The 17118-nt window shown below is 39.9% G+C and overlaps 1 protein-coding gene across 1 annotated transcript in view; it reads left to right on the top strand.

Annotated features, from left to right (window-relative positions):
• The window catches only part of fbn2 (fibrillin 2), an 82044-nt gene that overhangs the window by 47093 nt on the left and 17833 nt on the right, over window positions 1–17118 (top strand). The window contains exons 27-45 of the mRNA XM_078286238.1: window positions 309–431; window positions 752–877; window positions 2568–2693; window positions 3577–3699; window positions 5260–5382; window positions 5546–5671; window positions 5917–6039; window positions 6599–6721; window positions 6917–7078; window positions 7690–7758; window positions 8812–8937; window positions 9464–9589; window positions 10941–11093; window positions 11680–11751; window positions 11869–11994; window positions 12896–13021; window positions 13279–13404; window positions 15717–15833; window positions 16663–16791. Coding sequence (XP_078142364.1) covers window positions 309–431; window positions 752–877; window positions 2568–2693; window positions 3577–3699; window positions 5260–5382; window positions 5546–5671; window positions 5917–6039; window positions 6599–6721; window positions 6917–7078; window positions 7690–7758; window positions 8812–8937; window positions 9464–9589; window positions 10941–11093; window positions 11680–11751; window positions 11869–11994; window positions 12896–13021; window positions 13279–13404; window positions 15717–15833; window positions 16663–16791 — 2325 coding nt within the window. The remainder of the gene's footprint in view (window positions 1–308; window positions 432–751; window positions 878–2567; window positions 2694–3576; window positions 3700–5259; window positions 5383–5545; window positions 5672–5916; window positions 6040–6598; window positions 6722–6916; window positions 7079–7689; window positions 7759–8811; window positions 8938–9463; window positions 9590–10940; window positions 11094–11679; window positions 11752–11868; window positions 11995–12895; window positions 13022–13278; window positions 13405–15716; window positions 15834–16662; window positions 16792–17118) is intronic.

Genomic DNA, 17118 nt, shown 5'->3' with positions numbered 1-17118 from the left:
AATGGGTATACATTTTACCTTTATTAAAATATATAAACATTTATTTAAGTCTGGGACATGAAAAAAACAACAGCAACAAAAAAAACATCAAAACAACTGCAGTCAAATAAAACCAAATTCATAATCAAATAGATGGAAGGCTCCAATGTTACCAGAGTACCAAGCTTCAAGTTGCACTATAATTCATTCTAGGTATGATGGCATTTAATTTAGCTGTCTTTGCTAAGTCCGAGTTAACCCGAGGTACCTGGATATAATAATGTTAACTTGCAGTACTGTGGTAATAGTGTGTACTCTGTCCATTTCAGACATTGATGAGTGCACCATTGAAAACGGTGGCTGTGATCGCCACTGCACCAACTCTGATGGAAGCTACCAGTGCAGCTGCAGTGCCGGCTTCGTCCTAATGCCCGACCAGAGGACCTGTGGTGGTAACACACTTAGGAATAGTAGTTTCCGCATCAAGAAAGACTGAATGAACACAGGTCGGCCTACTGCCAGTGTGGCTAGTAGAGCTGACAGCCTTTCTTCCACTCTTGTTTGTCCAGATGTTTACCATCACATACACTATCTGTCCAATCTTCCCTACCTCAGTTACATGTCTCTTTGCTATTATATTGTGTATGAACCCTGATATACCTTCTCTCCCTCCATCTCCCTCCTTCATCTCTTCCCATTTCCTGTGTCCCTCCTCTTCCTCCGTCTGTCTGTCTATCTATCTGTCTATCCTTCTGTCTGTCTCTGGGTTTAGATGTGGATGAGTGTGAGGAGGGACCGGAGCTCTGTGATGGAGGCCAGTGCACCAACGTGCCTGGAGAATACCACTGCCTCTGCTACGATGGTTTCATGGCGTCCGTGGACTTGAGGACCTGCATGGGTACAGTATATACACTCAGTACCCACTTTCTAGTGGCTGATCCTACCTTTTTCTAAAGCCACTTCTGGGCGCGCTAAAGAGTATCAATCCACCCAAATAGGACCTTGTGTAAATCATTTCATCTCAGTCATTGATTGGGCTTAATCACGGTGGTGGTGTCCGGAATGATTGAATGGTTGATGAATGAATTCCAGGATGAATGAGTCTCATTCAGATTAAACAAAATAGGCCTTTACAATGATCAAAACAAAGGATGAAAATAATTGTCCATAATTAAAATAAAAGGTAATGAGAACAAAAAAGAGCAGTTGAAAATTCTGGCGTCCAAGCATGAGAGAGCGCCCCTGCCCACATGACGTCTGGTCTCATACACTATTTCTACTATTTCTATTAAAAGTGCCCCACAGGTGGCGCTGAGTGAACTATTGACAATGTGCATTTCCTTTATTTCTTCAAACCAAAAATGTCTCCAACACACTTTAGTAGGTACACTTAGCTAGTACCACATTTTAGGTTCAGTTGAGCCTGAAATCTTGAAGTCTTCTTGAAGTGAGTTCTTGAAGTGCTGGAAATGTTGCACAGGGATCTTGGTCCATGCTGACTCGATAGCATCACTCATTTCCTGCAGATTTTTTGGTGGCGTGTTCGTGCTACACACATTCTCTTCCACCTCATCCCAAAGGCCTCTATTGGGCTAAAGTCACTTCTGCTGGTCATTTCCATTGGACAATCAGATCGGACCTGGTCAATGACATTTAGGTACATTGTGGTGTTCAAATGATGCTCCATTGGTACTAAGGGGCCAAATGTGAGCCGAGAACACACCATTACACCACTACCAGCCTGTACCTTTGACACCAGACAGGATGGATCCATGCAGTTTATTTATGGTTGTCACCCTGCCATCAGCATGTCTTAATCATCCACTTTTGGTGATGGCGTCCCCACTGTGGCCTCATCTTCTTGCTCCTACCTGACAGGAGTGGAAGCCAACAGTCTTCTGCTGCTGTAGCCCATCCACTTCAGGGTTTGATGAGTTGTGTGTTCTGAGATGCCATTCTGCACACCACTATTATACCGAGCTGCTATTTGCATACTTGTGGCCTGTTAGCTTGAACAAGTCTTGCCATTCTCCTCTCACCAACACAGGACTGACACTGACTGGATGTGTTTTGTTTATCGCACTATCCTCTGTAAACTCTAGACACTGTAGTGTAGAAAATCCCAGGAGGATGGCTCTTCCTGACATGCTGGAACTGGTGTGTCTGGCACCAACAATCAAATCACATTCAAAGTCACTTAAATCATGCAACTTGCCCATTCTAAAGTTTAGTGGAACTCACTGTCTAGAGGAGTGAGCTGTTTGCAGAAAGGGAAAGGTGTGCCCAATAAAGTGACCACTGTCTGCATATAAAAATATATAATACAACCCTAACCCTACAATATAAAACAATCTGACATCAACATGTCTGTGATCATAGAAATTGTGACGTCAGCACAAATATAGCAGTCATCAAACATACCACAAACCACTGATAACATTGATAACCAACCCTTTTATGATTTTATGATTCATTATTAACTGAATATAAAATGACAACTCTCATTTCATCTCAGCTCTCATGCTTCCATCTAGAGTATGCCGTGAGTGCAAGCCTCTCCTCTCTTTCCTTCCTTTCTTTTGTTCCAGATGTGAACGAATGTGATTTGAACCCCAACATCTGCATGCACGGCGACTGTGAAAACACCAAAGGCTCCTTCATCTGCCACTGTCAACCTGGATACTCCGTCAAGACCGGCAGCTCGGGCTGCACCGGTGAGAGAGAGACAAAGCAAGAGAGAATAGACAGATTGACTGAGTTATTTATGGCAAGGCACCACAGCTGAACAGGAAAAAGCACAGTGAAATTGTATATGTTGAATATGAACACAAATACAAATACTTGTCTATTTATTTTGTTTTTAACATATTCTAATTAGCTAATATTTCATTAAAAAGTGCCAATTTGCACTTTTTAGCACTTATTTTCCTCAGTGGATAAAGTGAGAGTGCATTTTTCATGCTGATGAGTAACTAAATAGTTTAACAAATAGGGTGAACATTTTATATTTTTTATTATTCAATATTTTCTCTTGTAAAATACTCAATCAAACAAGTCAAGTCTCAGAAAACAGAGATTTGTAACAATGTACATGTCAGGAATTGTCTGCGGCCTTGGGGTGGGTGGGGGGGGTTGATGTTCTATGCTGTCAATGTTTGTTTTCTTTTGTAAACTGAAAATCTATAAATAAAGTGTTTTGGGAGTTTTTCCTTGTGTGCTTTTAGGGTCTAAGGCTGGGGTGCCGGGTAGGTTAGGCTATATAGAATAGGTAGATTGTTTGTCTCGCTAAATCTGCTCCTACCTACCTTGTGTTTTTCATTATGCTGTCCTACAACATTTTGTTTACCACTGATTGTGTTTAGTTAGACCTAGCTAGACACATTCTCTGTAAAGCCCTCTGAGACATGCTTGTGATAAAGGGCTATATAAATAAATAAACTTGACTTGACTTGACTTAAAAAAAAAAGAAAACAGAGATTTGGCCTCTGTGAATTAGAGTGAATGAGTGAAACTTGTTAGTACATTGCTGATAATTGGAAATAACTACAAAAAGTGTACCTACTTCCCATTATGAATGATGTCTCCTTGTTGGCTCAGAGGTGGATGAGTGTGAGATTGAAGCCCACAACTGTGACGTCCATGCTGCCTGCACCAACACCCCAGGGAGCTTCCGTTGCTCCTGCCGTGATGGCTGGGTGGGTGATGGAGTCATATGTTCAGGTAAGAGCCACCATCTCCTTCCCAACCCCACCAGTCCACCCAGCCTCACTGCCCCTCCACATTCTGCAGTGATGGAATGAAACACGTGAGCTAGCTTGTGACAACTAGCTTCACGCTAGTTACATGCTTGCCAGCTGTGTGTGTCTTGGAAATTAAAATATAACAATAAAAATGAAATCACCCATGATAGCTCTGTGCTACAACTTAACTACCAACATTACTGCTACTAGGCCTGCTATGCTAACGTTACCAAAGGATTAAAACCATTTACAACGAAGAAGTCCAACAAACAATATGCAAAACCCTAAATCAAACAATCTAATGTTGTAAAATGACACAATGTACCTCTTCGGGAAACTAGGGAACTTGAAATGAATTATCTACGATGAATTGTAGAGAAATTGGAAAAATAAATCTTCCAATGCAACTGCAGTGAAAAGTCAGCATGCATTCAAAAAGAGTAATGATATTGCAGTCTTAAAAGGTTTTGAGGATAATCGCATCAGAATCTATACAGTCCTGGAAAACCAGATAAGTCATTGAATTTAATTTTCTCTCGTGTCAAGATTATTTCTCCAATCAGGCACATATACAGTATATATATACAGTATATATATACAGTATATATCCTTGGGGTCAGGTAGAAGTATAAAGTTTCCAGAAGGTTGTATTGGAGTAGTATTGTGTCCGTAGCTAACACAACCAAGTGTTTTCCTCCCAGAGTGGCTGGCTTAAGCGGCAAGCTTAGGGTTGAGAAGAAGGGAATTATGGGAATCAGAGGAAGAGACGATGCCAGACACAGTCTGACACAGTCCATCTGGCTGCTAAGTCTGCAAAGTATTAAAGGGGAAGTGCAGAAATGGAGGCCAAGTCTTCTAAATTTTCTTTCTAATCTCGCCTTCCCTTTATTCTGAGAATAGAGGAGAGTTCACTGTGACACTAAATCTCTTTGTTTTGTCTGCACCGGATCCATGTCTACTGGCAAGTCGTACATGAATAGTGGGTCTGTTAGCTCCACTGTAGTGTTTTCCTTATCACTTCCCACTCATGCACCGCTGAATCCCCCTAAAAAGTCATAAGCTACTCAGGTATAATGTTTCAAAGTTGGAATCATATTGGAAAATATGACAGCTGTTTATGTTAAATGTGATAAGGTATGATGTGACATTGTAGATGACTGTGGTTCAGTGATATTGTTTTGAATTGTTGGAAATTATGTGGAATAAGCATTATCGTTTTTTGGGGACCAGACTAAGGGACCAGAGGACATTAATTTCCATTTCCACAGAGTTTTAAGAGCTAGCTGCCTTAAAGGGATACCATAACATTTTGAACATTAATTTTCTTCACCAGGTACTTGTTGCACTTTAGCAGGAAAAAAAATCTGTATTGCCATTTCATAAAAAATAGCATTTAACATTAAGATTCTTCATGAGAATTAATAGTTACTGCTGGCACCTGAGTTATTTTAATATGTTGTTGATGTGTTACTGTAACATGTGTTATTGCTATGGCCTCTGTCTGTCTTGTTACGACCCTCCTGCTCTGCCGGCTCTTTAGACTTGGATGAGTGTGACAGGAGTTCCCATAACTGCAGCAGCAACAGCAAGTGTGTTAACAGCCCCGGCTCCTACCATTGCCAGTGTGCTGAGGGCTTCACCGGAGACGGATACAGCTGTGCAGGTATTCGTGTTTTACTAAACAGAGAAGTTCAATGTCCAAAGTCATTCCTAACCAATAAAAATGATGCCAACATTTGAAAAATTGAGACCTACCTACTCTCACAAAGACAGTTACAGCTTTCTCTGAGTCATGTTGATGCTATTTTTCATTCTCTGTTCTCTAGACATAGATGAGTGTGCAGACAGTGCTCATCCTTGTGAGAATGGACAGTGTCTAAACAGTCCAGGAGGCTACCGCTGTGAGTGTGAGATGGGATTCACACCCGCCCTGGATGGCCGAACTTGTCGAGGTTAGTTGTTACACAATGGAAAGGCCGTCTGCTTATGGTATATCCAAATGACGGCAAAACAAAGCAGTTTTCCTCATTCAAATGCATGATTTCAGTCCTATGACACCCACGTGACATATGTTGTTTTCACTGTAAATGGTGGCACCACAAACAACTGTATATCACAACCTTTTACTTTTGTTTTGGAATGTGTACATCAATGATAAAGTCCAATAATGATTTCCCATTCCATCGATTCTTTCCAGATATTGATGAATGCTCTTTCCAGAATATCTGTGTATTCGGATTATGCAAGAACACCCCGGGCATGTTTCGCTGCATCTGTGACGAAGGCTACGAACTGGACAGATCTGGGGGAAACTGTACAGGTACAGTAAAGCTAGAATCTCCAAGGTTAGGAAGCAGTCAAGGTCCTTTGTCTGAAAGCTACACACTAAGGACAATTCCACCCTTGGATACGTCTACACAAAATGTAGAAGTCTGTACCTCAGTTTCCCTCAACCTGCCTTGTCTACTTCTACTTCACTTAGTGATGTCCTACATCATAAATATACATAGTAAATATGCAGTACATAGGATGTTTTTAGTTCTTGCATTTTAGGGTGCATGCTTGAGTTCCTCCCAGAGTCATTCTTACATAGGTCTGCATACCTACAATGAGTGCATTAATAATACGCACACACCCAAAACACATTTCCATCCATCCATCCATCCATCCATCCATCCATCCACCCATCCATCATCTTCTGGAGATGTAGAAGTTTCTGCTGGCCATCAGTTCCATGAAATGGTTATGGTTTAGTTCATGAGCTGAACAGACATGGTTTTAGCTAACGAGTTAAGATGGATATTTCTTTAATAACTCTCAAAGTATGTGCATGTGTGTTTGCCTGTGTACCCACTGTATGTTTACCTGTTACCTGTCAGATGTGGATGAGTGCCTAGACCCCATCAACTGTGTGAACGGGCAGTGCGTGAACACACCAGGCTCCTACGAGTGTAACTGCCCTCTCGACTTTGACCTTAACCCCACCGGACTGGGATGCGTAGGTGAGTATGAAGCTGCGATGGATGTAGAAACACATGTAGACTTTACTTAAAGTGATAATCTATGAGATGCTATTTTAAATGTTTTTCTCCATCTTTGGTGCTAAGCGCTCAGCGTCTTTTTCCTTGGATCTTCTGTTGATGAAGTTTGAGTTTTTGCCTCTCCACCTCACCTATCCATCTCATGTTGTCTCCCAGACACACGTGCGGGCAGCTGTTTCCTGGACTATGACACCCGTCGCTACATTGGGATGTCATGCAGCGTGGAGGTCGGTGTGGGCGTCAGTCGCTCCTCCTGCTGCTGTTCAATGGGACAAGCCTGGGGAAACCCCTGTGAACTCTGCCCTCCTGTCAACACCTGTAAGACAAACCCCATTGTAAACCCCATTTACTGTATGATGGCAATGAATGTCACTTTTTACATACAGAGCTCTAGACCAAGCGGTTAGATTATAGTGTAAAAAATAAAGTCATCATTAGTGATCTATAGTCTAATTCAGTGGTTCTGAAGGACCCCTAATTTAGTCCATATTAGGGCCACAGACCCCCATTTGATAAGATTTTGGCTATGATTTATGATTATGATTTCAAAACAGTCATTTTTTCTACATTCTCTAATTGTGTTAACTTCTTGTAAATTAAATAATGCTGAAGTTTAACAATTCATCAATTTGCTGGGGACCCCCTGGAACCCCCTCAAGGACCCTTGGTGGTCCCCGGACCCCATGTTGAGAACCACTGGTCTAATTGATTTCGTCTTTGCTTTGGATCTGTTTTTATTTTACTCTACATAGATTAATTATGAAGGACTGTGTCTTTATTTAGTTTTGATGTGCCATCCTTGGGGTCAGCATTCAAGTTTTATCATGAATGATTATGATTCTTCCTCTTTCCTTCAGTTTGTGTGAAATGAATGACGAGGGAATTTCGATCACAGCATAACAGTGACTCTAAGCTGTGTGTTTTTTCAGCGAACTACAACACACTCTGTCCGGGGGGAGATGGATTCAGGCCTAACCCTATTACCATCATCCTAGAAGGTACCATTCAATAAGTTTCACTAAAAGTCATATCACTGCATATAGTTATGGCACAAGTCCCCAACCACTGATTTCAGATGTTTAGAGGTTTTTTCTAACACTCGCCAGCCTTCTGCCTCACTCAAATCTTCCCGTTTTCAAGATGTTCCTGAATATTGTTGATGATATTCCTGTTCCTGAATAATATTATTTTTCTTCTGACCAAAACTGCCTTCCCATGATTTTTTCAAAAACTGTAAAACATATTAAAACCTAACTCCTCCCACATTTTTTGCTAAATTGACACCAAACTTGCTACACAGCATCTTCAGACTGTCCCCGACAAATAATCCACACAGATTTTTGAAATAAAAAAAATTGAGCCCACAGTGCATCAAAATGTTTTACTGTAAATGGTACTGTAAACAGCTACTGCAAATTCTCACTAAATAAATCTCCAATGTTCATGGAAATAAATTACAAGATGCTGCAGTCATGGTAGATGAAGTATGTACAATTTCAGAATTGTATCTCTAAAATCGAATTTCTGCCAGTAAATGTCAAAATGGGAAATAGAGCATCTCTAAACTTCAGCTTTTCTCTCATGGAGCATTCAATCTTTGTAAAAATAAATTACAGACATCTCTATGTTGTCTAGATAAAGTACGCACATTCTCAGAATTTTATCTTGAATTTTGAATTCTGCCTTTATATGGATGGACAGTCATTATCATGCACCCTGCTGGTTGCCTCAGTCATACTGTGAAGCCGCCTCAGCTTATCCCACTTCTCAGATAGCTCAAAAAAACTTGCCATTGGTGTCAAAGATTGTGAGTTTGAGTTTCGTTGTGCTGTGTGAATTAGAGATGTATGTTTTCGAAGATATTTCAAGGTTTTATTATAATTAGGGGCTGGGCAGTTCTGCTGCCGGTCCCTCTTATATTTGTCGTTGTTGTTGTTCTTCTACTTCCTCCTCTTCTTCTACTTCCTCTTCTTCTTCTTCCTCCTCTTCCTCAAAATGCCTGGCCCAGTCTCAAGAATCTGTGTGCTTATTCCACTACTAACCAACTATAGACATCGATGAGTGCCAGGAGCTGCCAGGTCTGTGCCAGGGGGGGAACTGTGTCAATACCTTCGGTAGTTTCCAGTGTGACTGTCCATCAGGATACTACCTTAACATCGACACCCGTATCTGTGAAGGTAAGGAAACCAAAATAGGAACATCAGTAATTTATCCCTTTCACTTCAATCCCAGTGCATCAATTATTATGCAAAAAAAATTATGCAGAGTTTAAAAAAAAAATCAAAGTTTATTAAAAATAATTTTTTCTATCTTACAGTTGGAGTGATTTTTATAATGACTGGCACAAACATACATGCGGTACACTGATTGGTTTGACTATTAAGTAAAATGCAATCTGTCAATATCTCTAAAATGTTTTGATTGGGCCAGAATATTCACGAGTTGCATGTACAGCTCTCTGAAGTTTCTCATTGGTACATAAATTGTTAACATTCAACCACAGATTTGTAACAGACTTAGCATTTCTGAATGTGTGAATGCATGTTTTATTCATGTTTAATATTTTGAAGGTTTGGCCAGGTATTTCAACATATTTCCATCCCAGCATATCATAAATGAATAAATAAACAAACCACCCACATCCAACATATAACTGAATTCAAACGTATGAGCCATCCTATCTAAACGGCTTGTCCCTTGCAGATATAGACGAGTGTGTGATGAATCCTGGTATCTGTGGTCCGGGAACCTGCTACAACACCCTGGGCAACTACACCTGCGTCTGCCCTCAGGAATACATGCAGGTCAAGGGCGGTAACAGCTGCATGGGTGAGTGGAGCAGGAGTAAGATGTAAGATGAACTAACGGCTAAACCAATTGGATGGTGTGGAAGCCCATTCCCGCCACTCAATAAAATAAAAAACGACTCATTTGTGAGTTTTTTCTCAGAATTCTGACTTTATATATCAGAATTCTGATAAAAAGTCAGAATTTTGAGATATAAAGTCAGAATTGTGAGAAAAAAAGTCTGAATTGTGAGATATAAAGTCAGAATTCTGAGAAATAAAGTCAAAATTCTGAGGAAAAAAAGTCAGAATTCTGAGATAAAAAGCCACAATTGCGAGGCAAAAAGTCAGAATTGAGTCGTTTTTTATTTTATTGAGTGGTGGGAATGGGCTTCCATAGGATGGTGCCACGTGAACAGAGGTAAAACATGTGCGTCTTGTTTACATTCGAGCGAAGCTATGAGAGATGATTGAAGCGCAGAGGATCATCTGCAAACAAACCGGTAAATGTAAATAGTTTTCACATGAACCGGGTCATGTGCAGATAAACTGGAATATGTGGGAATTGTTGGTGAGTTATTTGTGAATTTACCACATTGCTCGTAAATGTACAAACTGATCGGTCCATGTGCACATGTAACACACTGTGGGTAAATGTAGAAATTGACCGGCACATGTGTATATTAACTGCTTTTCCACATAAACCATAACATATACACAACATACAATACAGGGAATATAATATAATTAAGGTAGGGAATGTGGCTTTTATTGAGTCTATAGTGTCCACTGTAAATGTAGAGCCTTAACAACACATAATACGCCTTATTAAGTTAATGTAGAGTCTTTAAAGTACCCAACTGGTGAATGTGCATATACTGTACATGTTACACATTGAGTGGTCAATGAGCATATATACTGTATTATATCTATATCTACTCCTATAATAGATAGATAGGCCAGTTACGTTTTTACACTGACTTGTCAGCTTGCTTGCTATTACTTTTTTAGACAGACTTTCACTATTGCTTTCCCTAGAATAAAAAAAAAGTTTGACATTTAGAATTTTAATCTGGCATTTTATTATGGTACTTGTGGGGAAAATTTTCAACATTTGTCCTGCAGCTATCCTAAAAATGCCTACATTGTTGTGTTTACATTTCTTATTAAAACCAATAAGTACCACTAGCTGCATGCTAATGAGTTAGTGTGGTAGGCACTGCCAATTAAACTGAATGAGGAATGCTAATTAGCTGCTTTTCTGTTTACTAAAGTGCCATTGCGTAAACATACTCACCACAATGTGGCAAGTGACAACTGAAGAAAAATAACACAAATCATCCCTCTAAGCTCAACACTGATACTTAAGCTGTTTGTGGATGTGTGTGTGTCAGACATGAGGAAGAGTACGTGCTACAGAAGCTTGAATGGCACCAAATGTGAGAACAAGATGGCCTTCAACCTGACCCGCAAAATCTGCTGCTGTGCCTACAATGTGGGCAAAGCCTGGAATAATCCATGCAAGGCCTGCCCTGTCCCTGAAACCGGTCAGTAACAACACACACACACGCACACACACACACGCACACTGCAATTCTTAATACAGGACTTCTCTTCGCTACATTTATGCCAAAACCCTAATATGAACCATTTGATTAAAGGAAGGGGTGCAGATAAAGCTATGGTTTATACAATATCCTTGTCTCCCTAGAAGAAAAATTCAACTAAATCAAGACTTTATCCCACAAATCATCACCACCTGTTGAAGTTGCCAAAAATCATAATAGTTGACACAACATGACCCCTAGTTTTCTAAGGAAACACAAGTGAAAAGATAATGCTAACCTGCTGTGTTGTTTTCTAAAAACTTGATTATTGATACTTGGGCAGCCACTTTGTAAGACCACAGCTCGCTTCAACAACTAATTATCTTTCCCCATGACTTAAATGTCTTAAAGGAAAAAGTGCCATGTAATAGTTTTTATGTGCATCCCAACCTTTAATCCCAACAGCAACTTAAAGTGAAATCTGCTCAACATGTTTTTTCAAAATGTATAACCCTATACTCAGAAACACTCTACAGCGTTCCATTCCAAATGAACTCTATTTCAGCTATTGACTTCTGCTTTCCAGATGCCTATGCAAAGCTTTGTGGAAACATTATCCCCGGATTCAAGCTGGACATTGAAACAGGCAAAGCTGTGGGTAGGTCTCAACAAGAAGATACGACGCCATTCTCCTTGGAGAATGTACCTTAATTAGTAGCACTCGGTTTATTGATGTGTGCGTCTGTGTGCTGTGTGTGCAACACGTGTATTGTAGATATTGATGAATGTCGAGAGATCCCAGGTATCTGTGCCAGCGGTGTGTGTATCAACCAGATCGGGAGTTTCCGCTGTGAGTGTCCAACTGGCTTCAGGTACAACGACCTGCTCCTCATCTGTGAAGGTAACATTTGATGGGAAACACATTAGAAGCTGGATCATGTACAGAAGTTTTGGGAATGAATTACTCTGAAACCTCTGAAAAAAAACAAAGAACTCTTTTATTTTGTATCTCTTGTCGGATCCCTACATCACTGTTTGAAGCTAGATTAACTGGATGTGGTAATTGTTCCATCCCAATGTGTTATATTCAATGCATACAACTGATTTATTGCAATGAATTGTCACTTTGCTTCCACTGTTGTTGTTTTTTTATATTTCTGATGAACTTGAAATTAGAATCACTTTCATTGGCAACTATAATGAATGCAGAAATGTATCAAAGATATATTCACATCTTTCACAGTATTTACCATCACATGACAAGGACAGCAGGACTAATACAGTGCAAAAATAATGTTGTAAGATAAACGATGGACTATAGCCAATGCACATCACTCCACTCCACATTCAACACACAACATTCTGTACTATGATTGCAGCTCTAGAGGGAATTGCAGTGAGTATCATGAAGCACTCTATAGAAATAGATGTATGAAATAAACCATGAGCATTGGTTCACATACATTCCTAATGCTGAGAAGTGTCATAGAGTCCAACATCTGAAGTAAATAAGTTTGTGCAGACATTGGAAGCGGAAGTATTTTGCAAAAAACACTGGAGGAAGAGTCCAGAGACTGTGGAGTTTTGCAGGGGGTCAGTCTTACGAAAGCTGGTTAAATAGGATGACAGACTTGGGAAGAAGAGGTGATGGGTCGTTTGTATAAGTAAATGCATCCAGCATGGAGCATCGGCGCCAACAATCTACCAGGGACACGAGGATGATGTTGGTGTTTATGTTCTCATCATTTAATGGGGAAGTTGACATTAATTTCCCACTGTGGTGTGTGCATTGTAATCTCCAGATACGGACGAGTGCAGCAAAGGTGAAAACCTGTGCCAGAGGAACGCTGACTGTATTAACAGCATGGGGAGCTACCGCTGCGAGTGCTCCGATGGTTACAAACTGTCACGCAGTGGAGTCTGCATTGGTAACATGATTGGTTTTGTGTTTGGTCATGTAGGCTTTTTAATTAGCTAACCATAGTTTCCGGTCAGCTAACAATCACTGTCTTGTTGTGAAAACATCTAATTTACACACTAGCTAACATGCTACTAGCTTACATGGCTAATTGTCTGATTGTCTTATTGTTTACTATTTCTTGTCCTTTTCCTCCTCATCATCTTCTTATGTTTCTGCCCTATGCTTCTTTATCTATTCTTATATTTCCTCTCTTTTATGGGGAAGATCGTAACGAGTGCCTGGAGATCCCTAATGTCTGCAGCCATGGCGAGTGTGTGGACATCCAGGGTGGTTATGAATGTGTGTGTCACAGTGGCTTCAAGACGACGCTGAACCGGAAAATGTGCACAGGTGAGAGCTTTTACTCTGAAATATGTTTCCCGCTTTTACTCTTATATGAAATATGTTCAGGGCCTCACTCAACTTATTGGTCATGAAAGTAGCCCATGTGGGGAATTTTTAATGTGGTGTTTACCTACTGCTCTAGAGTGATAGGTTTCAGAGAACTGGAGTTATATTCATAACCTATTTCGCTGCCAGTGTGAACACAGAGAATGCAGAGAATGGAATGATGAGAGGCTTGCGACTAAGAATTCCAACGTATTTTTAATACAAATGGCCAATAAACTAAAATAAACTAAACTAAAAAATACAGGAGTATACAACCACACTTTGATTGCAAACCAGTTGACTGCATGAATGACAAGCCTGGATATAAGCTATGTAAATGTGCAAAGCCCATACAAGGCACAGAGCAAGAGGTTTCCTTTCCTTTGCAAAGAAGGAATTTAGGCATCAAGGTCAAAAGATTGGGCTGGACACAAATTGTATACATTGGCTTAGGACACAGAGTAACCTTATACTTGTCTGGAGCAAATTTACGAGGAGTAAACCTGCCCTTTTGCTGTTTAAAGTTCCTTAAAGAGTAACTAAACCCCAAACCCAAATCTGTGGTGAAGCCTGACACCTACTGGTGAAAAGTAGGGTACTGAACTGGCTTCTGCTATTGGCTGGTCTTTGTGCCAGGTGATGTCACCACCTGTTGTACTGTACTCTATAGAAGGTGACATCGCCTGGCACAAAGACCAGACAATAGCAGATGGCTACCCTCAGATTTGGGTGGCGTTTAGTTACTCTTTAAGGAGAGTAGTGTTAAAAAGTAAGATAAGATAGAAAATCATTTTTACATTGTGTAACCAAAATCAATGGCAAATTCCAGTGCGGGCACAATAGAGTAGGTTCATATATTGGTCTTAAAGGAATAATTCACCCAAAAATGAAAACTTTGTCATCATCTACTCACCTACTTTTTATCGTTTATTTTGTAATTGTGTTTCTTCTTCACATTCACTTTTATCTGTTTGCATCTGTGTTTAGTTGCATGTCTGTTCGTTTTCTAGTTGTATCCATTTATCCCCTGTATTACCTTTTATTCCTTTTTTTGTTATTATTTATTTATTTTGTTTATTATTCAACTATTTGATTGTGGTAAATTCTGCATCATTGTTTTTTGGGGGTTTTATTGTATGTAAAGCACTTTGTAACTTTGCTTTTAGAAAAGTGCTATACAAATAAAGTTATTATTATTATTATTGTTATTGTGAGAAGGTTTTGTGGCGGATCCGCTCCGGACTGTTCTCTCCATCAAGAAATTGTCAGAGCGCCATGGCATTTAAAGGGAAGGAAAAGAGGTGATTTGATTAGTCATGATAACACCAGACCCTACCAAAGAGGCAAAGACATCTTCATCTACCATATCAAATTTCCCTCACATCAGGGAGAGCAGCCACAGGTGAGGTCTCCATGCATCTGGCAAGAGAGGAGATCCACCCCCACATTCATCACTCCTGAGACATGACCGGCCCTCAGAGGCAGGAACTGATCGCTGCACTAATTCAATTCAATAGGGGGAGGACAAATGTGCTGTCTGTGCATACCAGAACATGACGGCCAGCTGGCATGTTGCCCTCCCTATTACACCTCAGCCCGTGAGGGAGATGTTTTAGTCTTTTAGTCTTTTTAGTCTTTAGTTTTAGTAGAATGTTTTAGTCAGAGGTGATGTCAACCCCTACTAAAATCTGATTGGCTGTGAGATGAAACACCTATGAATTCTGCTTGGAAAAGTTGAACTACTTTAAACTTTTGAGAGAAGAAAGAGAGGAAAGCTGAGTTGTTTTGAGTTGACATGGTTGGTAAGCCGCCTGGGCTATTTTATCTCATCTCTTCTTTTTGTGTTTATTGGCGTTTTTATTTCTTTATTAGTTTTTTTTGTTTGTTTTTCTTCTATGTTTTATCACTATGCATCTACACTAAACTACCATCTGGGGTGTCATGAGGAAATGAAATGAGGGATGTTGCAACGCCAGAATTCTTTATTGAACAAGCGAAAACTGTGACTGGTTCTAATATTGCTTTGTGTTTAGACAGGCATATTGTATGAAAGCTTCATTTGTGGCTGTTTGTCATTATGGCCCAATAATTCCATATTCCCATTGCATTGAGTACGTTGATTCTCTACGTTGATTCACTTTAATGAAATAATTAATAATGAATAGCACTTTTATATGGCATTGATTTCATAGAAATGTATTTGAATAATATAATTTTCTTGTACCTTTTTCTATTTTCTCTGTTTCTCTTCATTTTCCACTGCCTCTCTGCAGATATTGATGAGTGTGAATATCAGCCATGTGGAAATGGGACTTGCAAGAACACAGTAGGCTCCTACAACTGCTTGTGCCATCCGGGCTTTCAGCTAACGCTCAGCAACGACTGCGAGGGTAAATTACAAACTGAATGTCTGAACAGAGCACGGACAAGAAGTTATCTCTGACCATCCTGGATACCCTTTTATGAGTCATTTATGTAAAGGATGGCATTTAAGGAAAAAATTCACCCTCTTCATTATTAGTGAAGTCCATTACGAATCAACAGCGCAAAAACTTTCGCTGTCCGGCTAACTTCACTCACTTGCAGTGACAAACAAAAGTTACGTAAGAGAGATCTTCTGCCATTGAAAGCAATTGCATCTTTTTGTCAAATTTTGTCTATTTTACCAATGCCAAGTCTGGCAGTTTTACAATCGCCATTAAAATTAACTAACCGTCCAGCCTTAGAGCTGCTAAGTTTTCACTTTCGGGATAATGCTAATCGCCTACGGTTACTTCACATACTGTATGCTAAAGCGTTGTTTTTTTATTCATTTTTTTCTGCAGTTAAGGCCTTACAGCAGTGATGGGCAGTCATGGTTCATGGAGGTCCAAGAGTCTGCAGGTGTTTGCAGATTTTCATTCCATACAAACTCTACAGCATCTTATTTCTCTCACACCTCAACCAGAGAGGAACTAATCAATGAAATGGGGACTCTTGGCCCTTCATGGCACACGATTGTCCATCCCTGGCTTAAGCACATAGCACGTTTTGGCTAAATTGTATTAAAAGTGTGGCTGTCAACTTCCTAAACTGAAAAGAAAACAAATATCAAATAATTCTCTCTGCTGATTCTTATTTCTAGATGTTCTTAACCTCATATTTTAAAGGGATAAGAGTAAATATAAGCTGTACGTGTGTGTTTGGATTCAGATTTTTTTGTTGGACTGTGTTTGATAGATATTGACGAGTGCACAGCATCCTACGGCCAGGTTTGCAGGAATGGCCATTGTATCAACAGCCTGGGATCCTTCCAGTGTATCTGCTATGAAGGGTATGAGCCCACCCTGGATGCTAAGAACTGCGTTGGTAAGGGAAAAGATAGTGTGTTACAAAATTGGCGGTGCATTACAGTAATACTGTGATTTTCAGTAACTAGTAGTCTGACAAAATCAACGTGGTCCACCACACATCAGCAATCTGACTTATCAGTGAAGTGAGGTGCCGTAAAAGTGAAAAAATACAGGAAGATTCTGAGATTACCCCTTTTTAGAGGATTAAGAATTATTTTTTGGGAGTAATGCAAAAAGTAATATAGTTAATTACTGCTCTTAGAAAGTAATATAAGTAAATAATTTATTTTGAAATTAGTAACAAGACATATGTAATATGTTACATATGACCGACACTGCGTAT

Source organism: Centroberyx gerrardi, chromosome 2 (genome assembly GCF_048128805.1).
Source record: "Centroberyx gerrardi isolate f3 chromosome 2, fCenGer3.hap1.cur.20231027, whole genome shotgun sequence".
NCBI lineage: Eukaryota > Metazoa > Chordata > Actinopteri > Beryciformes > Berycidae > Centroberyx > Centroberyx gerrardi.
Note: the sequence above shows the minus strand (reverse complement) of the source record. Positions and strands in the feature narration are given on the sequence as shown.